This window comes from Mytilus edulis, chromosome 8, assembly GCF_963676685.1.
Source record: "Mytilus edulis chromosome 8, xbMytEdul2.2, whole genome shotgun sequence".
In the NCBI taxonomy this organism is placed as follows: Eukaryota; Metazoa; Mollusca; class Bivalvia; order Mytilida; family Mytilidae; genus Mytilus; species Mytilus edulis.
Genome location: NC_092351.1, coordinates 42,711,836 through 42,735,757, shown reverse-complemented (window position 1 = coordinate 42,735,757; position 23,922 = coordinate 42,711,836). Strand labels below are relative to the sequence as shown.

Sequence of the window (23,922 nt, the reverse complement as noted above, 5' to 3'; positions counted from 1 at the left end):
TTATTTATAAAAGATGAACAATATATAAATCAATATTGTAGTTGTCAGAAATCAACATTGTTAAGTAACTAGTTTTTGGGGACATTAGACAAAATTTACAATATTTAGTACACAACTCTGAAAAAAATGTATTAAACAATTTGAACAAAGCTTCATACCAGAGTTTGCGAAAAGTGGTGGTCCTCAGGATCTTACCACCAAAATTTTTGCATAGGACCGACACAATTTTAGTATTTTTCAATAGAATTAATAGTGAAGACCAGCAGATTTTCCTCAAGGACCACCAGGGAAAAAAAGATTTCACGAACCTTGTCATACTACATTTATTTCATGTTTTATTTTTCAGGGGTATGCTGGGTATATTGTTTACAGTCTTAGCCGTCATTTGGTGCAGTGCATCAGCCTCCAAACTTTTCGTATCAGCTTTATCTATGGACCATCAACAACCACTAGTTGCCTATCCATGTGCTTTGGTTTATGGAGTCTTTGCCTTGTTGACAGTGTTTTAAACATTTAATGATGAAAACAGCCTGAAAGCAGACTTTACCAAATAACATTGAACAAGATTTTGTCTGATTATCTGTGCAATTTGAGAGTAAAAATGTTTTAACGAGAGATTGATATTTACCAGATTACTTTTTATGTAGAGTTTGAATACTTATTATTGAACTTTTACATTTATTTAGGAAAAGTGTAGATTTCGTAGAAAATAAAAAGATTTACAGGAAAGATATTTTATTTGAAGATTTATCCAAATATTAATATAATTATGACCTTGAAGAAAACTATATATCTTTTTAATATGTACATAGTTTACTTAACATGTCCTCAAAATTTTGTGTCTGGTTTTTGAAGTGATATGTATTTAAGATTACTTTATATATTTTATGACTCGTATTGCTTTCAAATCATATTACTGAAATTGATTCATTAAATATATGCCTAACATAATTTTTCCTTCTTTTTTGAGTTATTTCTCCAATATCCCTATAGTTACATCATATATATTCAAAAGTCATGGAGTTCCTAATATGAAAATGTGCACAACTAAATGAAATAGGATGAATATAGAAAATGAAATTATTTTGTCTACTTCCAGAAAATCCAACACAACCAAAGGCTGAATAAACCAAATGCTGATTATGGACAATTAAATCCTGTATTTTAGAGAGTTTAGGTCTGCCCCTTATAAAAGTTGGAAACCATACAGTTTTTGTGCTGTCTGGTGGGTCAGTTGTTTCAGTTGAACCATACAGTTTTTGTGCTGTCTGGTGGGTCAGTTGTTTCAGTTGAACGATACAGTTTTTGTGCTGTCTGGTGGGTCAGTTGTTTCAGTTGAACAATACAGTTTTTGTGCTGTCTGGTGGGTCAGTTGTTTCAGTTGAACCATACAGTTTTTGTGCTGTCTGGTGGGTCAGTTGTTTCAGTTGAACCATACAATTTTTGTGCTGTCTGGTGGGTCAGTTGTTTCAGTTGAACGATACAGTTTTTGTGCTGTCTGGTGGGTCAGTTGTTTCAGTTGAACAATACAGTTTTTGTGCTGTCTGGTGGGTCAGTTGTTTCAGTTGAACCATACAGTTTTTGTGCTGTCTGGTGGGTCAGTTGTTTCAGTTGAACCATACAATTTTTGTGCTGTCTGGTGGGTCAGTTGTTTCAGTTGAACGATACAGTTTTTGTGCTGTCTGGTGGGTCAGTTGTTTCAGTTGAACAATACAGTTTTTGTGCTGTCTGGTGGGTCAGTTGTTTCAGTTGAACCATACAGTTTTTGTGCTGTCTGGTGGGTCAGTTGTTTCAGTTGAACAATACAGTTTTTGTGCTGTCTGGTGGGTCAGTTGTTTCAGTTGAACCATACAATTTTTGTGCTGTCTGGTGGGTCAGTTGTTTCAGTTGAACCATACAGTTTTTGTGCTGTCTGGTGGGTCAGTTGTTTCAGTTGCTTCATCACTGTTTTCAAAATTCTTGTAAATGATAACAATGAAATTTGGTATTGAACTAGCTTTCAAAAATTACAAGTTCTCTAAGATTGGTATTTATTGTCTTTTGTTTATTTATTTTTATGAAAAGAACTGATCTATTGAGAAGATCCCTTTCCAACTGGTTTTTACTGTGTTTTTACCTGTTTTTATGTCCATTGTTATAATTTAAATCTAGCCAATGCTAGCCAATGGTTTTTATTTTTGAATTTTTTGACAATTTTTCATTTGTATTACAGCTTAGGAATTTTCCATATTTTATTCTAACAACCAATTATAATTTTAGACAAAACCAATTATAATTTTAGACAGAAAGCCTTAACAGCTGTATGAAATAACCGATTAAATTTTATGCATGGAAGGGTTGAATAAAAAGTGCCTTCCATACAAACCTAGCCTCCCCCTTTTACATTTATTACTGGAATAAACTTAACTTAATGGTATGAATTATGCTCATTGTTGAAGATCAAACAGTGCTATATATTTGTTTATATTTACATCATCCTCCATTGGTCTTTATGGATACTAGTAATTGTCTCATTGGTAATCTTGCCCAATAAATCCACATCTTCTTAATTTTATCATGGAAGTATTATACTGACAATATCATACTTCCATGAATTTATATAGACCATGCATCTCATTTCTCTTGAAATTTTAAGAAACTATGTGTTTGGAAATGAAGGACCAAACAACCAATCCACATGGATTACATTACGATAATTAGTATATATGAGGTTTCATATGCAAAAAAGTTTTACAAATATGAAAATCCTAAATATTACAATGATTTTTCCTTCAGTATATTTTTTTACCAAACCAAATCTCTCATTCTTGTGGAATTTCTGTTCTATTGATACTGAGATGATTGGTATTTTTATCATATGATGCAGAGATGACAGAAACAAACTCACTTCACATACTTAAGATGCACTTTTATTGATGTTCTTCATCTTAAAGTCACAGTACATAAAGTAATCAGTCAATAGTCATTAACCGGATTTTTGTGACAAAAATGTCGGTTATTGATTTGGGGATGTACGGCGGGCGGGCGGGCGGGCGGGCGGTCGGTCGGTCGGGCGGGCGGGCGGGCGGGCGGCAATCAAAAGTTGTCCGTGCATTAACTCATGAACCGTTCAACCAAAGCTTTTAAAATTTTAATATGTTGTTACTGACAACTAAATGAAGGTCAAGTTCAATAATGGCGATTTTTACTTTTACCGTTCAGGAGTTATGGTTCTTGAAAGATTGAAAAATGGAGTTTCCAGTCGTGTCCGTGCATTTACGCATGAACAGTTCTACCTAAGCTTCCCAAATTTTAATATGTTGTTACTGATGACAAAATGGAGGTCAAGTTCAATAATGGCGATTTTGACTTTTACCGTTCAGGAGTTATGGTTCTTGAAAGATTAAAAAAATGGAGTTTCCAGTCGTGTCCGTGCATTTACGCATGAACTGTTCTACCTAAGCTTCCCAAATTTTAATATGTTGTTACTGATGACAAAATGGAGGTCAAGTTCAATAATGACGATTTTGACTTTTACCGTTCAGGAGTTATGGTTCTTGAAAGTTTGAAAAATGGTGTTTCCAGTCGTGTCCGTGCATTTACGCATGAACTGTTTTACCAAAGCTTCCCAAATTTTAATATGTTGTTACTGATGACAAAATAGAGGTCAAGTTCAATAATGCTGATTTTGACTTTTACCTTTCAGGAGTTATGGTTCTTGACGATTTTCACTTTCACCATTCATCAGTAATGGTTCTTGTGATATTGCCAGGACACAAATAAATATTAATAAATCCGGTTTGCTGTCGTTGTGACAGCCTCTTGTTTTGTATTTTGTTTCTAATGATATATTAAGTTTTTGTGATCTTCTTAATTTGACCATAATTATTCCTTATCATTAAGAGGTTTACATTTCTGACTGTACCCTCATTTTCATGCCTATTGGTTATATCAATGTTTTATTTGTACATTGAGTAATCTTGAAGACTTCTGTCACAAATCTGTGCACTAAAAAAATGGTAACATGAATCATCAAAATACTGTACTCCAACCAACCAACCAACCAACAGTATTACACTTGTGCAACTCCTACCATGTTACACCTGCACTTGTACGGTAGAACAACATATCTGCTACATGATAACATACTGAACAAATTTAAAAAAAGAAAAAAGTGGGCAACATGTGGAAAAGTTGAGAATGAAGACTTTGGTTGTATGGTTGAAGCCTTCCTTTTGTTTTATGATCTTTCTATAAAATATTTGGCTTTAAGACTTTTTAACTTATTCTATCATGTGACTGTGACAGTTTTTCATATGAGCAGCATGTTCCAGTAGTAAAAGAGAATGTAACAACTTTTTTTGGGTGCTAAAATTGCAAAAGTACTTAAAATTCTGTAAGTCTTCTATATTGTAATCAATTCTGTGTCCTAAGATAAAGGATCAACTGGTTATAACCTGGACACAAATGTCCTAAGATAAAGGATCAACTGGTTATAACCTGGACACAAATAAAATGCAGGAAGATCATGTTAGACCTCAAATTCAGCCATTTTTCAAAAAGAGGTTCCAACTACAAGCATTGACCATAAAAGAATTGCCAAACCCAGGACTCCCTGGATCAGCCACTGATTCTTCAAGATAGTGAAATTTCTTTAGGGGGGTACATATTCAAGCCTATGTAAAATGTTACTAACAAGATTTTAAAATGAGGCTTTTTCAGAATTTTTGCATAATTCAAAAGCTATTAAAATTTGTTCAGATAAAATTCATTGGTAGAGAGATGATAATTTTTGTCAGGCTATTTTCCTGACTATCAGAATTCTTTTGTAAACATTGGCGATTCCAAGAATTTTCATGAGTGGGGGTACTGCCTAAGAGGGGGCCTGCTGAAGTCATGCTTCAGTGATTCCCTAGGTAATCAAACAACATAGGCGAATCCAAAAGGGGGGGGGTTGTAGGAAAAATTTGGTTGATTATTAAGGGACTCCCTCCCTCCCTCCCTTCCTCCCTCCCTCCCTTCCTTCCTTGTGAAAAGTTCTGGATCCGCCGCTGGTGTAGAAAGTCCCTGATCAAAGTTTGAATTTAAGTGGTCGACATGCCTTATCTCATATCTTACTGCTCTTCAAATATCCTTTTAAGAGAAGTGGCCAAAAGAACCAGGGGCGTAGCTGCCGTTAGGCACTTTAGGCACGTGCCTACACATAATTTTTTCACAAATATTTTTTTTATTGAAAAAAATAATAAACAACGTTATATGTAAATGAACTCCAGTGAAGTTGTCACAACTCTAATTATCGAATGTCATGTGTATACTAGTCTCTCGTCCTTAGTGAATGAATCATTAGACAGAATTGAATGTTTTTTATGTGTGTACCTTATATAGAAACTGTAAACTAGAACTTTGGTTCAGATCATTTCAATTCTATCAACAAAAACTTGAATGAACCTCAACTTAGACACATGCATTTTTAATTAGTTGTTGTTAATTTTCAACAAGCTTTCCACTTTGTCTTCACCCGACTTGCCTATGTTGGTCGTCCGTTTGGCTGTGCAGGATGTATAAATACGTAGTCACGTTTGGTCAGAATGGGGACATTTAATCTTATGCCTAGTTGTAGAGAGAATGCCACTCTTTGAGGAGTTCGTAGTTGGTCTACTGAAAGGCAAAGTTTCTGCTCCTATCCAATAATTCCTCATTTTCCAATGCATGGCATTTTCAAATTTCCAGACCTTCGTCCTGTACAACACCTATTACAGGACTATGTTCCCTGTTGTGTTTATTGTAAATAATCAATTTGGTTTTTTTTTGGTTCTAAACTTGCATAAATATTTTACACTGGATGTTTAAAAATCAATCTATCAACTAGATTCCAGTAGTTTTGAGTACTCTCAGATCTACGAGTAATGACCACAATTATTCAAATTCCTAAGCAGGTAGGGATTTTACAGTAGAGCGGGATATAAAGAAATACGAATTTTTTGAATTTTGTTACGTTAGTATGAACAGAACAGAACTTTTGCATTATATATAGGCATCGACTATGTGTGTATGTGTTTGTGTGGCTAGGGTGAAGCTTTAAGAATCAAAATATTGATGGTTGATGTCTTTCTAGCCAAAAGGATAGTGTTATTATATAGTATAATATCAGTGTTTACGTGCACGTGCCTATTTTTTTTTTTAGTGAAGGATCGTCAATATGTACTATCCATCAAGTTAAACGTATATATATATCGATCATAACAGAATAGATTTGAAAATACCAAACAGGGTGTACTGCTTAATTAAAGGGATACGCGGATCTATGATGGGCTGTACATATTGTAAATATTTTTTTTAATATTTGATTTTCCAATTGTACTGCGTTATTTAATTCACCATTCAGATGTTATGGTAAATTATTCATAATTCTTCGACCTTTTCATCGTGTATATTATAATTATCATGATTAAATGACCAGAAAATTTAATATTTTTGTGCATAAAATTTTGCAGTGAAAACGCTGAAATCCGTTTTCCGTCGGGGGACTTCGCCCCCCTGAACCCCCTATCAGGACTCTGCCCTGGACCTGATGGGGGCCTTAAGCGGCCCCCAGACCCCCTGCCGATTTGTGCCTACAGTTGAATGAATGCCTAGCTACGCCCCTGAGAACTGTATATTCCAATCTCTTTTAAAAAAAATAAGTATCATCCACGTCATTTTCCTTAATTGACTCTGTCCTGTGCATTATTTTTTTTAAATATTAGGGTGCACAAAGTGTCCGTCAGTCTGGTAGTCCGTGGTAGTTTGCACTTTTTCTAGATTATTTCAAATAAAAGGAATCACTTCCGGGTGATAGTCTTCTTTTTATTTGCATCCGGTTCGGCATCCTTAGAAATAGTTCCGAACAAAATAGGCCTCCAGTAATTTACACATTTGCAATACTTCCACAAGAAAGTGATCACTTTTTTTTTCCGTCAACAAAATGTTTAAATCATCAAAAATAGAGATAATTGGTATCTACGTCATTTTAAAAAATACTTCAATGTTCTTTTAATCTATGAGGCCCCTCATGGGGGGTCCTAGTAATCACATAATCACCATTTTTTTGCTAATATAATCACATAATCATTAAATATTTGCTTATCTTTAGTAATCAAATAATCATAAACTAAAAATACAGTCCTAGGTAATCAAATAATCATGAAATATTTGGCTTAATAATCAAATAATCATTAAAAAAACGGCCAAGTAATCACATAATCAAAAACCCCATGAGGGCCCTCATCTATTTATTTATTTTTGAAATGGTTTTAAAAAAAGAAGGTTTAATCGAAAAAGGTCACTTGTAATTTTATTAAGAAAAAACTGAAATAAGGAATCCTTTCAACAAATCGTCCTTAAAAAGTGTCCCGATTTTTGATACACAAACGCGTGTCAATGAAATCAGTGGAAGGAGGCAAATGTCCCTCGATGCGAAGTCAAATTGTTTTATTGTATGTTTTAAAATGATATATCGGCTGACTATAATATGTTCGAATACCTCTTTATAAAGTTACTCTTGATTTACTCAAATGGACAAATGTCAGATATCCAAGCATACTTACCTGGTACAGGGAGCACCGTGATCAAAAAGGCGGTCTCCCCAGGTCGAGGCCTTTCCATTGCACTCCGGTTAGGCTGAAGCCTGCGATTGCCCCAAATGTGGGCAACTCGGGTACGCAATTTTTTAGTGTGGGGGACTGCGTTCGCGCTATCCCCTGTTATTAAATCAAATGTAAAGAAAAGTTCCCAATAAATACAAAACTTGATACTGTTGTTAAACTTTATCTTTAGTACGCTGAGACTGTTCAGGATTTGCGTAAATTGTAATCGCCAACCGGTTTTCCATCCTTTTGTTTCATTTCATTGTTTTTCTTCAATTTGAGTAGACGATAAAAAGAAGCAAATCAATATCTCAGTCAGACAACTTGGTTTCTACACTCCAAAAAAGTAAGTTGGGGTTTTGTTTTTTTTTTTTTCTTTTTTTTTTAAATTATTATCTCGTAATCCGTAAATTTCAAGTTTTGCCGTAAATTTCAAGTTTTGCCTCTCCGTTTAAGTCACATTAAAAAAAATTCCGCTTATTTGAAGTAAAAACTATAAACTGAGTTTGGAAGCTTATTCATTTTGCTTTACGATGAAAACTAGTTTTTGGTTGGCAAAATATTGTTTCTATTTGAAATAATATGAAATTCAACTATACCGCCGGTTAATTATCATAAGAGGAAAATACGTGCATTTTATGAAAAGTAATGCCGTATTTTCTTTTCCTTGCTATACTGAAAAGCGGAAACTGCATGTGCAGCACGGACGGATTCAAGAAATAATCTCGCTACCTTTGTCGCCCTCCTTTATCAATTTCAAACGCAAATGATTGCTTTGCCGTCGATTTTTTTCCCGCATCAAATTGAATGAATTTAGATTTTAAAATTTTGCGCGTACACTGTAAACATGGTAACTGGTTATCTAGTGAATTCGAAACAGAAGCAAACAGTGTTGTGTGAACGGAAGGCAGTTACGAAATTAAAGCGAAGAAAGAGGGAAAAACAATACATGTTGTTTGTTTTGTTTTTTTTATTATTGCGGAGGAGTGAATTTTAAACAATTATTGATATTCCGTGTGAAAGCATCATGGCGATCTGAACGTACATAGTACGTTTTTAATCAACAGAGTTATCCTACTTTATTTGGCCCCTTTCAACAAATCGTCCTTAAAAAGTGTCCCGATTTTTGATACACAAACGCGTGTCAATGAAATCAGTGGAAGGAGGCAAATGTCCCTCGATGCGAAGTCAAATTGTTTTATTGTATGTTTTAAAATGATATATCGGCTGACTATAATATGTTCGAATACCTCTTTATAAAGTTACTCTTGATTTACTCAAATGGACAAATGTCAGATATCCAAGCATACTTACCTGGTACAGGGAGCACCGTGATCAAAAAGGCGGTCTCCCCAGGTCGAGGCCTTTCCATTGCACTCCGGTTAGGCTGAAGCCTGCGATTGCCCCAAATGTGGGCAACTCGGGTACGCAATTTTTTAGTGTGGGGGACTGCGTTCGCGCTATCCCCTGTTATTAAATCAAATGTAAAGAAAAGTTCCCAATAAATACAAAACTTGATACTGTTGTTAAACTTTATCTTTAGTACGCTGAGACTGTTCAGGATTTGCGTAAATTGTAATCGCCAACCGGTTTTCCATCCTTTTGTTTCATTTCATTGTTTTTCTTCAATTTGAGTAGACGATAAAAAGAAGCAAATCAATATCTCAGTCAGACAACTTGGTTTCTACACTCCAAAAAAGTAAGTTGGGGTTTTGTTTTTTTTTTTTTCTTTTTTTTTTAAATTATTATCTCGTAATCCGTAAATTTCAAGTTTTGCCGTAAATTTCAAGTTTTGCCTCTCCGTTTAAGTCACATTAAAAAAAATTCCGCTTATTTGAAGTAAAAACTATAAACTGAGTTTGGAAGCTTATTCATTTTGCTTTACGATGAAAACTAGTTTTTGGTTGGCAAAATATTGTTTCTATTTGAAATAATATGAAATTCAACTATACCGCCGGTTAATTATCATAAGAGGAAAATACGTGCATTTTATGAAAAGTAATGCCGTATTTTCTTTTCCTTGCTATACTGAAAAGCGGAAACTGCATGTGCAGCACGGACGGATTCAAGAAATAATCTCGCTACCTTTGTCGCCCTCCTTTATCAATTTCAAACGCAAATGATTGCTTTGCCGTCGATTTTTTTCCCGCATCAAATTGAATGAATTTAGATTTTAAAATTTTGCGCGTACACTGTAAACATGGTAACTGGTTATCTAGTGAATTCGAAACAGAAGCAAACAGTGTTGTGTGAACGGAAGGCAGTTACGAAATTAAAGCGAAGAAAGAGGGAAAAACAATACATGTTGTTTGTTTTGTTTTTTTTATTATTGCGGAGGAGTGAATTTTAAACAATTATTGATATTCCGTGTGAAAGCATCATGGCGATCTGAACGTACATAGTACGTTTTTAATCAACAGAGTTATCCTACTTTATTTGGCCCCTTTCAACAAATCGTCCTTAAAAAGTGTCCCGATTTTTGATACACAAACGCGTGTCAATGAAATCAGTGGAAGGAGGCAAATGTCCCTCGATGCGAAGTCAAATTGTTTTATTGTATGTTTTAAAATGATATATCGGCTGACTATAATATGTTCGAATACCTCTTTATAAAGTTACTCTTGATTTACTCAAATGGACAAATGTCAGATATCCAAGCATACTTACCTGGTACAGGGAGCACCGTGATCAAAAAGGCGGTCTCCCCAGGTCGAGGCCTTTCCATTGCACTCCGGTTAGGCTGAAGCCTGCGATTGCCCCAAATGTGGGCAACTCGGGTACGCAATTTTTTAGTGTGGGGGACTGCGTTCGCGCTATCCCCTGTTATTAAATCAAATGTAAAGAAAAGTTCCCAATAAATACAAAACTTGATACTGTTGTTAAACTTTATCTTTAGTACGCTGAGACTGTTCAGGATTTGCGTAAATTGTAATCGCCAACCGGTTTTCCATCCTTTTGTTTCATTTCATTGTTTTTCTTCAATTTGAGTAGACGATAAAAAGAAGCAAATCAATATCTCAGTCAGACAACTTGGTTTCTACACTCCAAAAAAGTAAGTTGGGGTTTTGTTTTTTTTTTTTTCTTTTTTTTTTAAATTATTATCTCGTAATCCGTAAATTTCAAGTTTTGCCGTAAATTTCAAGTTTTGCCTCTCCGTTTAAGTCACATTAAAAAAAATTCCGCTTATTTGAAGTAAAAACTATAAACTGAGTTTGGAAGCTTATTCATTTTGCTTTACGATGAAAACTAGTTTTTGGTTGGCAAAATATTGTTTCTATTTGAAATAATATGAAATTCAACTATACCGCCGGTTAATTATCATAAGAGGAAAATACGTGCATTTTATGAAAAGTAATGCCGTATTTTCTTTTCCTTGCTATACTGAAAAGCGGAAACTGCATGTGCAGCACGGACGGATTCAAGAAATAATCTCGCTACCTTTGTCGCCCTCCTTTATCAATTTCAAACGCAAATGATTGCTTTGCCGTCGATTTTTTTCCCGCATCAAATTGAATGAATTTAGATTTTAAAATTTTGCGCGTACACTGTAAACATGGTAACTGGTTATCTAGTGAATTCGAAACAGAAGCAAACAGTGTTGTGTGAACGGAAGGCAGTTACGAAATTAAAGCGAAGAAAGAGGGAAAAACAATACATGTTGTTTGTTTTGTTTTTTTTATTATTGCGGAGGAGTGAATTTTAAACAATTATTGATATTCCGTGTGAAAGCATCATGGCGATCTGAACGTACATAGTACGTTTTTAATCAACAGAGTTATCCTACTTTATTTGGCCCCTTTCAACAAATCGTCCTTAAAAAGTGTCCCGATTTTTGATACACAAACGCGTGTCAATGAAATCAGTGGAAGGAGGCAAATGTCCCTCGATGCGAAGTCAAATTGTTTTATTGTATGTTTTAAAATGATATATCGGCTGACTATAATATGTTCGAATACCTCTTTATAAAGTTACTCTTGATTTACTCAAATGGACAAATGTCAGATATCCAAGCATACTTACCTGGTACAGGGAGCACCGTGATCAAAAAGGCGGTCTCCCCAGGTCGAGGCCTTTCCATTGCACTCCGGTTAGGCTGAAGCCTGCGATTGCCCCAAATGTGGGCAACTCGGGTACGCAATTTTTTAGTGTGGGGGACTGCGTTCGCGCTATCCCCTGTTATTAAATCAAATGTAAAGAAAAGTTCCCAATAAATACAAAACTTGATACTGTTGTTAAACTTTATCTTTAGTACGCTGAGACTGTTCAGGATTTGCGTAAATTGTAATCGCCAACCGGTTTTCCATCCTTTTGTTTCATTTCATTGTTTTTCTTCAATTTGAGTAGACGATAAAAAGAAGCAAATCAATATCTCAGTCAGACAACTTGGTTTCTACACTCCAAAAAAGTAAGTTGGGGTTTTGTTTTTTTTTTTTTCTTTTTTTTTTAAATTATTATCTCGTAATCCGTAAATTTCAAGTTTTGCCGTAAATTTCAAGTTTTGCCTCTCCGTTTAAGTCACATTAAAAAAAATTCCGCTTATTTGAAGTAAAAACTATAAACTGAGTTTGGAAGCTTATTCATTTTGCTTTACGATGAAAACTAGTTTTTGGTTGGCAAAATATTGTTTCTATTTGAAATAATATGAAATTCAACTATACCGCCGGTTAATTATCATAAGAGGAAAATACGTGCATTTTATGAAAAGTAATGCCGTATTTTCTTTTCCTTGCTATACTGAAAAGCGGAAACTGCATGTGCAGCACGGACGGATTCAAGAAATAATCTCGCTACCTTTGTCGCCCTCCTTTATCAATTTCAAACGCAAATGATTGCTTTGCCGTCGATTTTTTTCCCGCATCAAATTGAATGAATTTAGATTTTAAAATTTTGCGCGTACACTGTAAACATGGTAACTGGTTATCTAGTGAATTCGAAACAGAAGCAAACAGTGTTGTGTGAACGGAAGGCAGTTACGAAATTAAAGCGAAGAAAGAGGGAAAAACAATACATGTTGTTTGTTTTGTTTTTTTTATTATTGCGGAGGAGTGAATTTTAAACAATTATTGATATTCCGTGTGAAAGCATCATGGCGATCTGAACGTACATAGTACGTTTTTAATCAACAGAGTTATCCTACTTTATTTGGCCCCTTTCAACAAATCGTCCTTAAAAAGTGTCCCGATTTTTGATACACAAACGCGTGTCAATGAAATCAGTGGAAGGAGGCAAATGTCCCTCGATGCGAAGTCAAATTGTTTTATTGTATGTTTTAAAATGATATATCGGCTGACTATAATATGTTCGAATACCTCTTTATAAAGTTACTCTTGATTTACTCAAATGGACAAATGTCAGATATCCAAGCATACTTACCTGGTACAGGGAGCACCGTGATCAAAAAGGCGGTCTCCCCAGGTCGAGGCCTTTCCATTGCACTCCGGTTAGGCTGAAGCCTGCGATTGCCCCAAATGTGGGCAACTCGGGTACGCAATTTTTTAGTGTGGGGGACTGCGTTCGCGCTATCCCCTGTTATTAAATCAAATGTAAAGAAAAGTTCCCAATAAATACAAAACTTGATACTGTTGTTAAACTTTATCTTTAGTACGCTGAGACTGTTCAGGATTTGCGTAAATTGTAATCGCCAACCGGTTTTCCATCCTTTTGTTTCATTTCATTGTTTTTCTTCAATTTGAGTAGACGATAAAAAGAAGCAAATCAATATCTCAGTCAGACAACTTGGTTTCTACACTCCAAAAAAGTAAGTTGGGGTTTTGTTTTTTTTTTTTTCTTTTTTTTTTAAATTATTATCTCGTAATCCGTAAATTTCAAGTTTTGCCGTAAATTTCAAGTTTTGCCTCTCCGTTTAAGTCACATTAAAAAAAATTCCGCTTATTTGAAGTAAAAACTATAAACTGAGTTTGGAAGCTTATTCATTTTGCTTTACGATGAAAACTAGTTTTTGGTTGGCAAAATATTGTTTCTATTTGAAATAATATGAAATTCAACTATACCGCCGGTTAATTATCATAAGAGGAAAATACGTGCATTTTATGAAAAGTAATGCCGTATTTTCTTTTCCTTGCTATACTGAAAAGCGGAAACTGCATGTGCAGCACGGACGGATTCAAGAAATAATCTCGCTACCTTTGTCGCCCTCCTTTATCAATTTCAAACGCAAATGATTGCTTTGCCGTCGATTTTTTTCCCGCATCAAATTGAATGAATTTAGATTTTAAAATTTTGCGCGTACACTGTAAACATGGTAACTGGTTATCTAGTGAATTCGAAACAGAAGCAAACAGTGTTGTGTGAACGGAAGGCAGTTACGAAATTAAAGCGAAGAAAGAGGGAAAAACAATACATGTTGTTTGTTTTGTTTTTTTTATTATTGCGGAGGAGTGAATTTTAAACAATTATTGATATTCCGTGTGAAAGCATCATGGCGATCTGAACGTACATAGTACGTTTTTAATCAACAGAGTTATCCTACTTTATTTGGCCCCTTTCAACAAATCGTCCTTAAAAAGTGTCCCGATTTTTGATACACAAACGCGTGTCAATGAAATCAGTGGAAGGAGGCAAATGTCCCTCGATGCGAAGTCAAATTGTTTTATTGTATGTTTTAAAATGATATATCGGCTGACTATAATATGTTCGAATACCTCTTTATAAAGTTACTCTTGATTTACTCAAATGGACAAATGTCAGATATCCAAGCATACTTACCTGGTACAGGGAGCACCGTGATCAAAAAGGCGGTCTCCCCAGGTCGAGGCCTTTCCATTGCACTCCGGTTAGGCTGAAGCCTGCGATTGCCCCAAATGTGGGCAACTCGGGTACGCAATTTTTTAGTGTGGGGGACTGCGTTCGCGCTATCCCCTGTTATTAAATCAAATGTAAAGAAAAGTTCCCAATAAATACAAAACTTGATACTGTTGTTAAACTTTATCTTTAGTACGCTGAGACTGTTCAGGATTTGCGTAAATTGTAATCGCCAACCGGTTTTCCATCCTTTTGTTTCATTTCATTGTTTTTCTTCAATTTGAGTAGACGATAAAAAGAAGCAAATCAATATCTCAGTCAGACAACTTGGTTTCTACACTCCAAAAAAGTAAGTTGGGGTTTTGTTTTTTTTTTTTTCTTTTTTTTTTAAATTATTATCTCGTAATCCGTAAATTTCAAGTTTTGCCGTAAATTTCAAGTTTTGCCTCTCCGTTTAAGTCACATTAAAAAAAATTCCGCTTATTTGAAGTAAAAACTATAAACTGAGTTTGGAAGCTTATTCATTTTGCTTTACGATGAAAACTAGTTTTTGGTTGGCAAAATATTGTTTCTATTTGAAATAATATGAAATTCAACTATACCGCCGGTTAATTATCATAAGAGGAAAATACGTGCATTTTATGAAAAGTAATGCCGTATTTTCTTTTCCTTGCTATACTGAAAAGCGGAAACTGCATGTGCAGCACGGACGGATTCAAGAAATAATCTCGCTACCTTTGTCGCCCTCCTTTATCAATTTCAAACGCAAATGATTGCTTTGCCGTCGATTTTTTTCCCGCATCAAATTGAATGAATTTAGATTTTAAAATTTTGCGCGTACACTGTAAACATGGTAACTGGTTATCTAGTGAATTCGAAACAGAAGCAAACAGTGTTGTGTGAACGGAAGGCAGTTACGAAATTAAAGCGAAGAAAGAGGGAAAAACAATACATGTTGTTTGTTTTGTTTTTTTTATTATTGCGGAGGAGTGAATTTTAAACAATTATTGATATTCCGTGTGAAAGCATCATGGCGATCTGAACGTACATAGTACGTTTTTAATCAACAGAGTTATCCTACTTTATTTGGCCCCTTTCAACAAATCGTCCTTAAAAAGTGTCCCGATTTTTGATACACAAACGCGTGTCAATGAAATCAGTGGAAGGAGGCAAATGTCCCTCGATGCGAAGTCAAATTGTTTTATTGTATGTTTTAAAATGATATATCGGCTGACTATAATATGTTCGAATACCTCTTTATAAAGTTACTCTTGATTTACTCAAATGGACAAATGTCAGATATCCAAGCATACTTACCTGGTACAGGGAGCACCGTGATCAAAAAGGCGGTCTCCCCAGGTCGAGGCCTTTCCATTGCACTCCGGTTAGGCTGAAGCCTGCGATTGCCCCAAATGTGGGCAACTCGGGTACGCAATTTTTTAGTGTGGGGGACTGCGTTCGCGCTATCCCCTGTTATTAAATCAAATGTAAAGAAAAGTTCCCAATAAATACAAAACTTGATACTGTTGTTAAACTTTATCTTTAGTACGCTGAGACTGTTCAGGATTTGCGTAAATTGTAATCGCCAACCGGTTTTCCATCCTTTTGTTTCATTTCATTGTTTTTCTTCAATTTGAGTAGACGATAAAAAGAAGCAAATCAATATCTCAGTCAGACAACTTGGTTTCTACACTCCAAAAAAGTAAGTTGGGGTTTTGTTTTTTTTTTTTTCTTTTTTTTTTAAATTATTATCTCGTAATCCGTAAATTTCAAGTTTTGCCGTAAATTTCAAGTTTTGCCTCTCCGTTTAAGTCACATTAAAAAAAATTCCGCTTATTTGAAGTAAAAACTATAAACTGAGTTTGGAAGCTTATTCATTTTGCTTTACGATGAAAACTAGTTTTTGGTTGGCAAAATATTGTTTCTATTTGAAATAATATGAAATTCAACTATACCGCCGGTTAATTATCATAAGAGGAAAATACGTGCATTTTATGAAAAGTAATGCCGTATTTTCTTTTCCTTGCTATACTGAAAAGCGGAAACTGCATGTGCAGCACGGACGGATTCAAGAAATAATCTCGCTACCTTTGTCGCCCTCCTTTATCAATTTCAAACGCAAATGATTGCTTTGCCGTCGATTTTTTTCCCGCATCAAATTGAATGAATTTAGATTTTAAAATTTTGCGCGTACACTGTAAACATGGTAACTGGTTATCTAGTGAATTCGAAACAGAAGCAAACAGTGTTGTGTGAACGGAAGGCAGTTACGAAATTAAAGCGAAGAAAGAGGGAAAAACAATACATGTTGTTTGTTTTGTTTTTTTTATTATTGCGGAGGAGTGAATTTTAAACAATTATTGATATTCCGTGTGAAAGCATCATGGCGATCTGAACGTACATAGTACGTTTTTAATCAACAGAGTTATCCTACTTTATTTGGCCCCTTTCAACAAATCGTCCTTAAAAAGTGTCCCGATTTTTGATACACAAACGCGTGTCAATGAAATCAGTGGAAGGAGGCAAATGTCCCTCGATGCGAAGTCAAATTGTTTTATTGTATGTTTTAAAATGATATATCGGCTGACTATAATATGTTCGAATACCTCTTTATAAAGTTACTCTTGATTTACTCAAATGGACAAATGTCAGATATCCAAGCATACTTACCTGGTACAGGGAGCACCGTGATCAAAAAGGCGGTCTCCCCAGGTCGAGGCCTTTCCATTGCACTCCGGTTAGGCTGAAGCCTGCGATTGCCCCAAATGTGGGCAACTCGGGTACGCAATTTTTTAGTGTGGGGGACTGCGTTCGCGCTATCCCCTGTTATTAAATCAAATGTAAAGAAAAGTTCCCAATAAATACAAAACTTGATACTGTTGTTAAACTTTATCTTTAGTACGCTGAGACTGTTCAGGATTTGCGTAAATTGTAATCGCCAACCGGTTTTCCATCCTTTTGTTTCATTTCATTGTTTTTCTTCAATTTGAGTAGACGATAAAAAGAAGCAAATCAATATCTCAGTCAGACAACTTGGTTTCTACACTCCAAAAAAGTAAGTTGGGGTTTTGTTTTTTTTTTTTTCTTTTTTTTTTAAATTATTATCTCGTAATCCGTAAATTTCAAGTTTTGCCGTAAATTTCAAGTTTTGCCTCTCCGTTTAAGTCACATTAAAAAAAATTCCGCTTATTTGAAGTAAAAACTATAAACTGAGTTTGGAAGCTTATTCATTTTGCTTTACGATGAAAACTAGTTTTTGGTTGGCAAAATATTGTTTCTATTTGAAATAATATGAAATTCAACTATACCGCCGGTTAATTATCATAAGAGGAAAATACGTGCATTTTATGAAAAGTAATGCCGTATTTTCTTTTCCTTGCTATACTGAAAAGCGGAAACTGCATGTGCAGCACGGACGGATTCAAGAAATAATCTCGCTACCTTTGTCGCCCTCCTTTATCAATTTCAAACGCAAATGATTGCTTTGCCGTCGATTTTTTTCCCGCATCAAATTGAATGAATTTAGATTTTAAAATTTTGCGCGTACACTGTAAACATGGTAACTGGTTATCTAGTGAATTCGAAACAGAAGCAAACAGTGTTGTGTGAACGGAAGGCAGTTACGAAATTAAAGCGAAGAAAGAGGGAAAAACAATACATGTTGTTTGTTTTGTTTTTTTTATTATTGCGGAGGAGTGAATTTTAAACAATTATTGATATTCCGTGTGAAAGCATCATGGCGATCTGAACGTACATAGTACGTTTTTAATCAACAGAGTTATCCTACTTTATTTGGCCCCTTTCAACAAATCGTCCTTAAAAAGTGTCCCGATTTTTGATACACAAACGCGTGTCAATGAAATCAGTGGAAGGAGGCAAATGTCCCTCGATGCGAAGTCAAATTGTTTTATTGTATGTTTTAAAATGATATATCGGCTGACTATAATATGTTCGAATACCTCTTTATAAAGTTACTCTTGATTTACTCAAATGGACAAATGTCAGATATCCAAGCATACTTACCTGGTACAGGGAGCACCGTGATCAAAAAGGCGGTCTCCCCAGGTCGAGGCCTTTCCATTGCACTCCGGTTAGGCTGAAGCCTGCGATTGCCCCAAATGTGGGCAACTCGGGTACGCAATTTTTTAGTGTGGGGGACTGCGTTCGCGCTATCCCCTGTTATTAAATCAAATGTAAAGAAAAGTTCCCAATAAATACAAAACTTGATACTGTTGTTAAACTTTATCTTTAGTACGCTGAGACTGTTCAGGATTTGCGTAAATTGTAATCGCCAACCGGTTTTCCATCCTTTTGTTTCATTTCATTGTTTTTCTTCAATTTGAGTAGACGATAAAAAGAAGCAAATCAATATCTCAGTCAGACAACTTGGTTTCTACACTCCAAAAAAGTAAGTTGGGGTTTTGTTTTTTTTTTTTTCTTTTTTTTTTAAATTATTATCTCGTAATCCGTAAATTTCAAGTTTTGCCGTAAATTTCAAGTTTTGCCTCTCCGTTTAAGTCACATTAAAAAAAATTCCGCTTATTTGAAGTAAAAACTATAAACTGAGTTTGGAAGCTTATTCATTTTGCTTTACGATGAAAACTAGTTTTTGGTTGGCAAAATATTGTTTCTATTTGAAATAATATGAAATTCAACTATACCGCCGGTTAATTATCATAAGAGGAAAATACGTGCATTTTATGAAAAGTAATGCCGTATTTTCTTTTCCTTGCTATACTGAAAAGCGGAAACTGCATGTGCAGCACGGACGGATTCAAGAAATAATCTCGCTACCTTTGTCGCCCTCCTTTATCAATTTCAAACGCAAATGATTGCTTTGCCGTCGATTTTTTTCCCGCATCAAATTGAATGAATTTAGATTTTAAAATTTTGCGCGTACACTGTAAACATGGTAACTGGTTATCTAGTGAATTCGAAACAGAAGCAAACAGTGTTGTGTGAACGGAAGGCAGTTACGAAATTAAAGCGAAGAAAGAGGGAAAAACAATACATGTTGTTTGTTTTGTTTTTTTTATTATTGCGGAGGAGTGAATTTTAAACAATTATTGATATTCCGTGTGAAAGCATCATGGCGATCTGAACGTACATAGTACGTTTTTAATCAACAGAGTTATCCTACTTTATTTGGCCCCTTTCAACAAATCGTCCTTAAAAAGTGTCCCGATTTTTGATACACAAACGCGTGTCAATGAAATCAGTGGAAGGAGGCAAATGTCCCTCGATGCGAAGTCAAATTGTTTTATTGTATGTTTTAAAATGATATATCGGCTGACTATAATATGTTCGAATACCTCTTTATAAAGTTACTCTTGATTTACTCAAATGGACAAATGTCAGATATCCAAGCATACTTACCTGGTACAGGAGCACCGTGATCAAAAAGGCGGTCTCCCCAGGTCGAGGCCTTTCCATTGCACTCCGGTTAGGCTGAAGCCTGCGATTGCCCCAAATGTGGGCAACTCGGGTACGCAATTTTTTAGTGTGGGGGACTGCGTTCGCGCTATCCCCTGTTATTAAATCAAATGTAAAGAAAAGTTCCCAATAAATACAAAACTTGATACTGTTGTTAAACTTTATCTTTAGTACGCTGAGACTGTTCAGGATTTGCGTAAATTGTAATCGCCAACCGGTTTTCCATCCTTTTGTTTCATTTCATTGTTTTTCTTCAATTTGAGTAGACGATAAAAAGAAGCAAATCAATATCTCAGTCAGACAACTTGGTTTCTACACTCCAAAAAAGTAAGTTGGGGTTTTGTTTTTTTTTTTTTCTTTTTTTTTTAAATTATTATCTCGTAATCCGTAAATTTCAAGTTTTGCCGTAAATTTCAAGTTTTGCCTCTCCGTTTAAGTCACATTAAAAAAAATTCCGCTTATTTGAAGTAAAAACTATAAACTGAGTTTGGAAGCTTATTCATTTTGCTTTACGATGAAAACTAGTTTTTGGTTGGCAAAATATTGTTTCTATTTGAAATAATATGAAATTCAACTATACCGCCGGTTAATTATCATAAGAGGAAAATACGTGCATTTTATGAAAAGTAATGCCGTATTTTCTTTTCCTTGCTATACTGAAAAGCGGAAACTGCATGTGCAGCACGGACGGATTCAAGAAATAATCTCGCTACCTTTGTCGCCCTCCTTTATCAATTTCAAACGCAAATGATTGCTTTGCCGTCGATTTTTTTCCCGCATCAAATTGAATGAATTTAGATTTTAAAATTTTGCGCGTACACTGTAAACATGGTAACTGGTTATCTAGTGAATTCGAAACAGAAGCAAACAGTGTTGTGTGAACGGAAGGCAGTTACGAAATTAAAGCGAAGAAAGAGGGAAAAACAATACATGTTGTTTGTTTTGTTTTTTTTATTATTGCGGAGGAGTGAATTTTAAACAATTATTGATATTCCGTGTGAAAGCATCATGGCGATCTGAACGTACATAGTACGTTTTTAATCAACAGAGTTATCCTACTTTATTTGGCCCCTTTCAACAAATCGTCCTTAAAAAGTGTCCCGATTTTTGATACACAAACGCGTGTCAATGAAATCAGTGGAAGGAGGCAAATGTCCCTCGATGCGAAGTCAAATTGTTTTATTGTATGTTTTTAAAATGATATATCGGCTGACTATAATATGTTCGAATACCTCTTTATAAAGTTACTCTTGATTTACTCAAATGGACAAATGTCAGATATCCAAGCATACTTACCTGGTACAGGGAGCACCGTGATCAAAAAGGCGGTCTCCCCAGGTCGAGGCCTTTCCATTGCACTCCGGTTAGGCTGAAGCCTGCGATTGCCCCAAATGTGGGCAACTCGGGTACGCAATTTTTTAGTGTGGGGGACTGCGTTCGCGCTATCCCCTGTTATTAAATCAAATGTAAAGAAAAGTTCCCAATAAATACAAAACTTGATACTGTTGTTAAACTTTATCTTTAGTACGCTGAGACTGTTCAGGATTTGCGTAAATTGTAATCGCCAACCGGTTTTCCATCCTTTTGTTTCATTTCATTGTTTTTCTTCAATTTGAGTAGACGATAAAAAGAAGCAAATCAATATCTCAGTCAGACAACTTGGTTTCTACACTCCAAAAAAGTAAGTTGGGGTTTTGTTTTTTTTTTTTTCTTTTTTTTTTAAATTATTATCTCGTAATCCGTAAATTTCAAGTTTTGCCGTAAATTTCAAGTTTTGCCTCTCCGTTTAAGTCACATTAAAAAAAATTCCGCTTATTTGAAGTAAAAACTATAAACTGAGTTTGGAAGCTTATTCATTTTGCTTTACGATGAAAACTAGTTTTTGGTTGGCAAAATATTGTTTCTATTTGAAATAATATGAAATTCAACTATACCGCCGGTTAATTATCATAAGAGGAAAATACGTGCATTTTATGAAAAGTAATGCCGTATTTTCTTTTCCTTGCTATACTGAAAAGCGGAAACTGCATGTGCAGCACGGACGGATTCAAGAAATAATCTCGCTACCTTTGTCGCCCTCCTTTATCAATTTCAAACGCAAATGATTGCTTTGCCGTCGATTTTTTCCCGCATCAAATTGAATGAATTTAGATTTTAAAATTTTGCGCGTACACTGTAAACATGGTAACTGGTTATCTAGTGAATTCGAAACAGAAGCAAACAGTGTTGTGTGAACGGAAGGCAGTTACGAAATTAAAGCGAAGAAAGAGGGAAAAACAATACATGTTGTTTGTTTTGTTTTTTTTATTATTGCGGAGGAGTGAATTTTAAACAATTATTGATATTCCGTGTGAAAGCATCATGGCGATCTGAACGTACATAGTACGTTTTTAATCAACAGAGTTATCCTACTTTATTTGGCCCCTTTCAACAAATCGTCCTTAAAAAGTGTCCCGATTTTTGATACACAAACGCGTGTCAATGAAATCAGTGGAAGGAGGCAAATGTCCCTCGATGCGAAGTCAAATTGTTTTATTGTATGTTTTAAAATGATATATCGGCTGACTATAATATGTTCGAATACCTCTTTATAAAGTTACTCTTGATTTACTCAAATGGACAAATGTCAGATATCCAAGCATACTTACCTGGTACAGGGAGCACCGTGATCAAAAAGGCGGTCTCCCCAGGTCGAGGCCTTTCCATTGCACTCCGGTTAGGCTGAAGCCTGCGATTGCCCCAAATGTGGGCAACTCGGGTACGCAATTTTTTTAGTGTGGGGGACTGCGTTCGCGCTATCCCCTGTTATTAAATCAAATGTAAAGAAAAGTTCCCAATAAATACAAAACTTGATACTGTTGTTAAACTTTATCTTTAGTACGCTGAGACTGTTCAGGATTTGCGTAAATTGTAATCGCCAACCGGTTTTCCATCCTTTTGTTTCATTTCATTGTTTTTCTTCAATTTGAGTAGACGATAAAAAGAAGCAAATCAATATCTCAGTCAGACAACTTGGTTTCTACACTCCAAAAAAGTAAGTTGGGGTTTTGTTTTTTTTTTTTTCTTTTTTTTTTAAATTATTATCTCGTAATCCGTAAATTTCAAGTTTTGCCGTAAATTTCAAGTTTTGCCTCTCCGTTTAAGTCACATTAAAAAAAATTCCGCTTATTTGAAGTAAAAACTATAAACTGAGTTTGGAAGCTTATTCATTTTGCTTTACGATGAAAACTAGTTTTTGGTTGGCAAAATATTGTTTCTATTTGAAATAATATGAAATTCAACTATACCGCCGGTTAATTATCATAAGAGGAAAATACGTGCATTTTATGAAAAGTAATGCCGTATTTTCTTTTCCTTGCTATACTGAAAAGCGGAAACTGCATGTGCAGCACGGACGGATTCAAGAAATAATCTCGCTACCTTTGTCGCCCTCCTTTATCAATTTCAAACGCAAATGATTGCTTTGCCGTCGATTTTTTTCCCGCATCAAATTGAATGAATTTAGATTTTAAAATTTTGCGCGTACACTGTAAACATGGTAACTGGTTATCTAGTGAATTCGAAACAGAAGCAAACAGTGTTGTGTGAACGGAAGGCAGTTACGAAATTAAAGCGAAGAAAGAGGGAAAAACAATACATGTTGTTTGTTTTGTTTTTTTTATTATTGCGGAGGAGTGAATTTTAAACAATTATTGATATTCCGTGTGAAAGCATCATGGCGATCTGAACGTACATAGTACGTTTTTAATCAACAGAGTTATCCTACTTTATTTGGCCCCTTTCAACAAATCGTCCTTAAAAAGTGTCCCGATTTTTGATACACAAACGCGTGTCAATGAAATCAGTGGAAGGAGGCAAATGTCCCTCGATGCGAAGTCAAATTGTTTTATTGTATGTTTTAAAATGATATATCGGCTGACTATAATATGTTCGAATACCTCTTTATAAAGTTACTCTTGATTTACTCAAATGGACAAATGTCAGATATCCAAGCATACTTACCTGGTACAGGGAGCACCGTGATCAAAAAGGCGGTCTCCCCAGGTCGAGGCCTTTCCATTGCACTCCGGTTAGGCTGAAGCCTGCGATTGCCCCAAATGTGGGCAACTCGGGGGTACGCAAT

General features: G+C 35.3%; 1 protein-coding gene, 12 non-coding genes and 1 pseudogene across 14 annotated transcripts in view; all 14 read left to right on the top strand.

The window, feature by feature from the left end:
- Positions 1-951, top strand: part of LOC139485637 (protein YIPF5-like) — an 83,957-nt gene extending 83,006 nt beyond the window's left edge. For both annotated transcript variants that reach the window (XM_071270261.1, XM_071270260.1), the window contains exon 7: positions 347-951. In XM_071270261.1, coding sequence (XP_071126362.1) covers positions 347-509 — 163 coding nt within the window. In that variant the 3' untranslated portion in view covers positions 510-951. The remainder of the gene's footprint in view (positions 1-346) is intronic.
- Positions 952-7,557: 6,606 nt separating this feature from the next.
- Positions 7,558-7,721, top strand: LOC139487195 (U1 spliceosomal RNA). Its single transcript, XR_011655801.1, has one exon. It is a non-coding gene; the product is annotated as a U1 spliceosomal RNA (small nuclear RNA).
- Positions 7,722-8,910: 1,189 nt separating this feature from the next.
- On the top strand, positions 8,911-9,074 carry LOC139487194 (U1 spliceosomal RNA). Its single transcript, XR_011655800.1, has one exon. It is a non-coding gene; the product is annotated as a U1 spliceosomal RNA (small nuclear RNA).
- A 1,189-nt stretch (positions 9,075-10,263) lies between these two features.
- LOC139487192 (U1 spliceosomal RNA) lies at positions 10,264-10,427 on the top strand. Its single transcript, XR_011655798.1, has one exon. It is a non-coding gene; the product is annotated as a U1 spliceosomal RNA (small nuclear RNA).
- A 1,189-nt stretch (positions 10,428-11,616) lies between these two features.
- LOC139487191 (U1 spliceosomal RNA) lies at positions 11,617-11,780 on the top strand. The gene has a single exon (XR_011655797.1). It is a non-coding gene; the product is annotated as a U1 spliceosomal RNA (small nuclear RNA).
- A 1,189-nt stretch (positions 11,781-12,969) lies between these two features.
- On the top strand, positions 12,970-13,133 carry LOC139487190 (U1 spliceosomal RNA). The gene has a single exon (XR_011655796.1). It is a non-coding gene; the product is annotated as a U1 spliceosomal RNA (small nuclear RNA).
- A 1,189-nt stretch (positions 13,134-14,322) lies between these two features.
- On the top strand, positions 14,323-14,486 carry LOC139487189 (U1 spliceosomal RNA). The gene has a single exon (XR_011655795.1). It is a non-coding gene; the product is annotated as a U1 spliceosomal RNA (small nuclear RNA).
- Positions 14,487-15,675: 1,189 nt separating this feature from the next.
- On the top strand, positions 15,676-15,839 carry LOC139487188 (U1 spliceosomal RNA). The gene has a single exon (XR_011655794.1). It is a non-coding gene; the product is annotated as a U1 spliceosomal RNA (small nuclear RNA).
- Positions 15,840-17,028: 1,189 nt separating this feature from the next.
- On the top strand, positions 17,029-17,192 carry LOC139487187 (U1 spliceosomal RNA). The gene has a single exon (XR_011655793.1). It is a non-coding gene; the product is annotated as a U1 spliceosomal RNA (small nuclear RNA).
- Positions 17,193-18,381: 1,189 nt separating this feature from the next.
- LOC139487186 (U1 spliceosomal RNA) lies at positions 18,382-18,545 on the top strand. Its single transcript, XR_011655792.1, has one exon. It is a non-coding gene; the product is annotated as a U1 spliceosomal RNA (small nuclear RNA).
- A 1,189-nt stretch (positions 18,546-19,734) lies between these two features.
- Positions 19,735-19,897, top strand: LOC139487200 (U1 spliceosomal RNA). The gene has a single exon (XR_011655806.1). It is a non-coding gene; the product is annotated as a U1 spliceosomal RNA (small nuclear RNA).
- Positions 19,898-21,087: 1,190 nt separating this feature from the next.
- LOC139487185 (U1 spliceosomal RNA) lies at positions 21,088-21,251 on the top strand. The gene has a single exon (XR_011655791.1). It is a non-coding gene; the product is annotated as a U1 spliceosomal RNA (small nuclear RNA).
- Positions 21,252-22,439: 1,188 nt separating this feature from the next.
- Positions 22,440-22,604, top strand: LOC139487198 (U1 spliceosomal RNA). The gene has a single exon (XR_011655804.1). It is a non-coding gene; the product is annotated as a U1 spliceosomal RNA (small nuclear RNA).
- Positions 22,605-23,793: 1,189 nt separating this feature from the next.
- On the top strand, positions 23,794-23,922 carry LOC139487201 (U1 spliceosomal RNA; annotated as a pseudogene).